Source organism: Octopus bimaculoides, chromosome 26 (assembly GCF_046866305.1).
Source record: "Octopus bimaculoides isolate indiv1 chromosome 26, ASM4686630v1, whole genome shotgun sequence".
NCBI classification, from domain to species: Eukaryota; Metazoa; Mollusca; class Cephalopoda; order Octopoda; family Octopodidae; genus Octopus; species Octopus bimaculoides.
Genome location: NC_142953.1, coordinates 25,391,185 through 25,395,902, shown reverse-complemented (window position 1 = coordinate 25,395,902; position 4,718 = coordinate 25,391,185). Strand labels below are relative to the sequence as shown.

The window sequence follows — 4,718 nt, the reverse complement described above, 5'->3', positions numbered from 1 at the left end:
AATTTTTTTTCTTTGTTTTTTTTTTGGTCTTGTTTTGTTTATTTCTATTTACCATTCATTATCCACCCAGCACCCTTATATGAACCTATTAATCATGATTTTTTTTTTCCACTCTTACCCTTTAATCACTCTCTCCTCTGTTGCATAAATACCCCCACCACCGCCGCCGCCACCACCACCACCATTTAACATAATTTCTAATTCTTGAATTTTCTCTTGCGAAATAATACACACACACACACACACTCTCTTTCTCACACACCCTCTTTCTCACTCACACTCCCTCACATAGTCATGCTCACACATACACTTACTCTCTCACTCACACATTTTCTCACACACACACACACACACACACACACACACACACACAAGCAACTTGGTAATAAAAGATTTATGAAGCAGGCAAGGTTTTGCTTTAACTTGTCATTTGGAAGTGTAAAAGTCTGGTCTTCATTTAGTCTCAGTCAGAAATTACATGTGATTCTTTTGAGTTGATTAATTAATTGATTTCTCCCTGTGTATTTATTGATTTCTCCCTGTGTAGTTATTGATTTACTATATCTGATGGTATATAACACACTTTTGCTACCAAAAAACAGTCTCTAACTACCACCTTGGGTCCTATGTGTGAAGTTGGACCTATATTACATGCTTTAAGACACTGAAAACCATTTTTTATTCCTGGAAATTGGGTGCGTCTAAAATGCGCTTGCATCTTTTAGACCATCAAATGCAATACCTGTTGATCTATTGATCTGTTTAATCATCGACCTGTTGATCTATTGATAGGTCTAATCATTGATCTGTTGATTCGTTTGTTGGTCTTTCAGATTATGATCAGAATATATATACACAATATCTCTCTCTCTCTCTCCCCCTCTCTCTCTCTCTCTCTCTTTCTCTTTGCTTGTCTGTCTCTCTCTCTCTCTCTCTCTCTCTCTCTCACACAGATATATTCTTTTGTTTGATTTATCCATCACGTGTTAAGCCATATTGGAGTATCATCTGTACATGCATGCACACGTCTGTCTGTATGTCTATCAACCTGTCTATCTACCTATATGTCTGTCTATTTATCTGCTTGTCTATCAGTTTGTCTATCTATCTGTCTGTCTGTCTATCAACCTATCTCTCTACCTATCTATCTGCTTGTCTATCAGTCTGTCTATCTATCTGTCTGTCTGTCTATCTATCTATCTATATCTGTCTATCTGTCTGCTTGTCTATCAGTCTATCTATCTATTTGTCTGTATGTCTATCAACCTATCTATCTGTCTATCTATCTGCTTGTCTATCAGTCTGTCTATCTCTGTCCATCCAGCCATTGTTTCTGTATTTTGTTGTTTACTTGTCGTTTACCAATATGTACTCTGTTTCAGGTATTCCTCGCATCAATGGTCACACCAAACATGACCGCCACAGAGATCCTCGACAGATCTATGAATCTACGTCCATGCTCAGTAGTGATCTGGAATCTACTAGTTTCTTTGATTCAGAAGATGACAGCAGGTACCCCTTACCTCTCTTTTCCAATTTTTTTTTGTTTGTTTTAAACCAGCTGAACCCATACCAGTGAGGGTCATGGACGCTAAATGTTGATGATGATGTGGTTTTGTCCTGGGTTAGTGCTGATTAATTGGACATATGATAAAGTGTTTTCTCTTTGAACATAGTGTACTCAGGAATATGTTTGGTGTGTTATATCAGTTTTGTTTTGGTAACATGGTAACAGCTGATCAGAGCCTAATTTGGCATCTATATCTAGCAAGTTGAGCAGCTATATATCTGTCTACCCCAGGTCTCGGAGAGAAATTTTACTAGGCAGAAGAAAACTGTTTTTGGGCCCTGGGTGGGATGTTTTAGAGAAATGCTTGTCAGATATTTGCATGGTCTTCCTTGTCTTTACAGGTTCCTCTTTGATTCTCCAGGTCCTTTTGCTGGCTCTTCAGGCCCTTCATGAGTCTCTAGGTTTTAGAGAAAAGCTCTTCGGTTCTGTTAGATATTCACTTGCTCTTCCTTGATTCTTCAGGCTCCTTTTCAGCTTCTATATCTAGCAGAGTGAGCAACCATATTAGGGCTCCTCACTGGGCCTCTGAGAGAAATTTTACTAGGCAGAAGAAAACTGTTTTTGGGCCCCAAATGAGAGATTTTAGAGAAATGCTTGTCAGATATTCACAAGGTCTTCCTTACCTTTACATGCCCCTTTCTGGTTCTCTAGGTCCTTTTGTTGGTTGTTTAGGCCACTCATGAGTCTCTGAGTGTTAGATTTTAGAGAAAAGCCTGTTAGATATTTACAGGACAAAACAAAACTGTATTTTGGCCCTGAGTATGTGGTTTTTGGGAGAGGCCCTTCAAGTATTCACACAGTCTTGGTTCTTCAGGCTCTAATGAATTTCTGAGCTTCTCTTTGGCTGTCTGGACCCTCGACTGACATAGTATTTGAGCTTCTCCTTTTATAGGCCTTCAAGTGACAGTCTTCATCCAGAAAACAGTGAATTTTCTCAACCAGCACTGATGTTCTGATCTCCTTCTCCCCCTCATTGTCTCTCACCTCCTGTCTTCTGTCATTGAACCTCTTGTGTTAGCAAAAGAATTAAAACCAGAAAGAGCCCGGAGCATTGCATAAGTTTCAGTAGTCCCCCCCCCACCCAGTTTAACACAACTTTATTGCATAATGAGATTCCACATTGTCTTCATGCCCTGACTGCATTCTGCAAACTAGTCACTTTATTTCATGTTGCTTCAGTTCAATCAGCTGTAGAAATGAGTTGTTATGTCAGCCTTTGCCTTTCCCTTGGATAACATCAGTGGTGTGGAGATTGGGAGGCCGGTATGCATGGGCGACTGCTGGTCTTCCATAAACAACCTTGCCCAGACTTGTGCCTCAGAGGGTAACTTTCTAGGTGCAATCCCATGGTCATTCATGACCAGAAGGGGGTCTTTAATCTTACCCTTTATATATATATGTATATATAGACAAACACCCATGCATTCACATGTATATATCACACACTGCTTTGTCTATTTTGCACAGGTTTTCAACGGTCACTGACACAACTGCTAGGTCTTCAAAGTATGGCCGCCACAAAAGAAGACGGAAAAGACACAGACTCCCACCTCTCAGCAAGGTAAGACCATTAACTATGTTGTAAGAACAAGGTAAAACCACCGACTAGTGTAACAGCAATGTGAGCCCACTGACTGTTGTAACAATAACGGGAGACAACAGACTGCTCTAACTAACTGTTGTAACAACAGAAGGAGACTATAGACAGCTCTTACAGCAAACTGAGACCGTTAACTATTGTAACAATAAGGTTAGACCACTAATTGTTGTAACAAAAAAGACAATAGACTGTTCTAATAGCAAAGTGAGACCACTGACTATTGTGATAGCAAAATTAGACCACAAGAAAGTGAGACAAAAGACTGCTCTAAAAGCAAAGTGAGACCACTGACTAATGTAGCAGCAAAGTTAGACCACTAACTGTTGTAACAACAGAAACAATAAACTGGTCTAATAGCAAAGTGGTACCACTGACTATTGTAGTAGCAAAGTTAGACCACTAACTGTTGTAACAACAGAAACAATAGACTGGTACAACAGAGACGATCTGAGATCAAATCCCTTGCTAAACAGCTGTGATTCAGGAATATCTTCATGTTATTTAACTCTATTGTGATTATGTTTGTAATGAAATATATACAATGTGTCTATGGCTCTCGGTATATTGTGAAAATAACGAAGATTTGAATTTCATTAAGTTAATGTTTGGGGTGTAATTTCATTAAAAAAAAAAATTTTTTTTTTGTTGTATGCAATTATGGTTTTTAATTAATTGTAAATACCTTTTAAAATTGGAAGATTTGTATCATAAGAAATAAAGACCTTCTGGGGGCAGGTAGGTGTCAAGAGGACTTCAACAATATATTAAAATGATTGACGTCTAATTAATATTTCCTTAAATTTGGGTTACTTTGATGTCACAAAAGATACATGAGTACATTAGATGCCTACCAATTTCAACAGCATATATTTAAAAAAAAGAAAAGAAGTTTCCAGTGCATTTAAAGCTTGTTATATAGACCCAGCTTCAAATATAGGACTCAGAGTGGTTTATCTTGAGAAATGTCTTTGAAAAAAAAATCTATCAAATATGGTGTATATCTTTTTTCTTTATATTGTGTTTGTGTGTATGTATGTGTGTTTGTCATTTTATTTTAATTACTGTTTTGTATTTTTGGTTTTTCTAATTGGTTCAACCATTACTGTGTGTTTGTATTTCTTTACAGACGTCTTCGTTTAGCAGTATCACAGACTCTACTATGTCACTCAACATTATTACAGTCACGTTGAACATGGGTGAGTACATACAAGATCTGCACATGGAACTGGCTTCATTCTAGAATTCTTTCTCGTTCTTTTATAATAATAATAATAATAATAATAATAATACATTCTACTAAAAGTACAAGGCCTGAAATTTTGGGGGAAGGGACTACTTGATTACATCAACCCCAGTGTGTAACTGGTACTTATTTCATTAATCTTGAAAGGATGAAATGTAAAGTTGACCTGGGTGAAATTTGAACTCAGAATGTAAAGATGGATGAAATGCTGCTAAGCATTGTGCCTGGAGTGCTAATGATTCTGCCAGCTCACTGCCTTCATGATAATAATAATAATAACAATAATAATCAGCAACAGCATTTAA

The 4,718-nt window shown here is 37.5% G+C and overlaps 1 protein-coding gene across 1 annotated transcript; it reads left to right on the top strand.

Moving 5' to 3' along the window:
* Positions 1 to 1,351: 1,351 nt before the first annotated feature.
* Positions 1,352 to 4,425, top strand: LOC149130993 (segment polarity protein dishevelled homolog DVL-3-like). The gene is made up of 3 exons (XM_089342612.1): positions 1,352 to 1,512; positions 3,038 to 3,131; positions 4,297 to 4,425. Exons 1-3 carry the CDS (start codon positions 1,367 to 1,369, stop codon positions 4,408 to 4,410), a joined length of 354 nt encoding a protein of 117 aa, XP_089198738.1. The 5' UTR covers positions 1,352 to 1,366; the 3' UTR covers positions 4,411 to 4,425.
* The last annotated feature ends 293 nt before the right edge of the window (positions 4,426 to 4,718 follow it).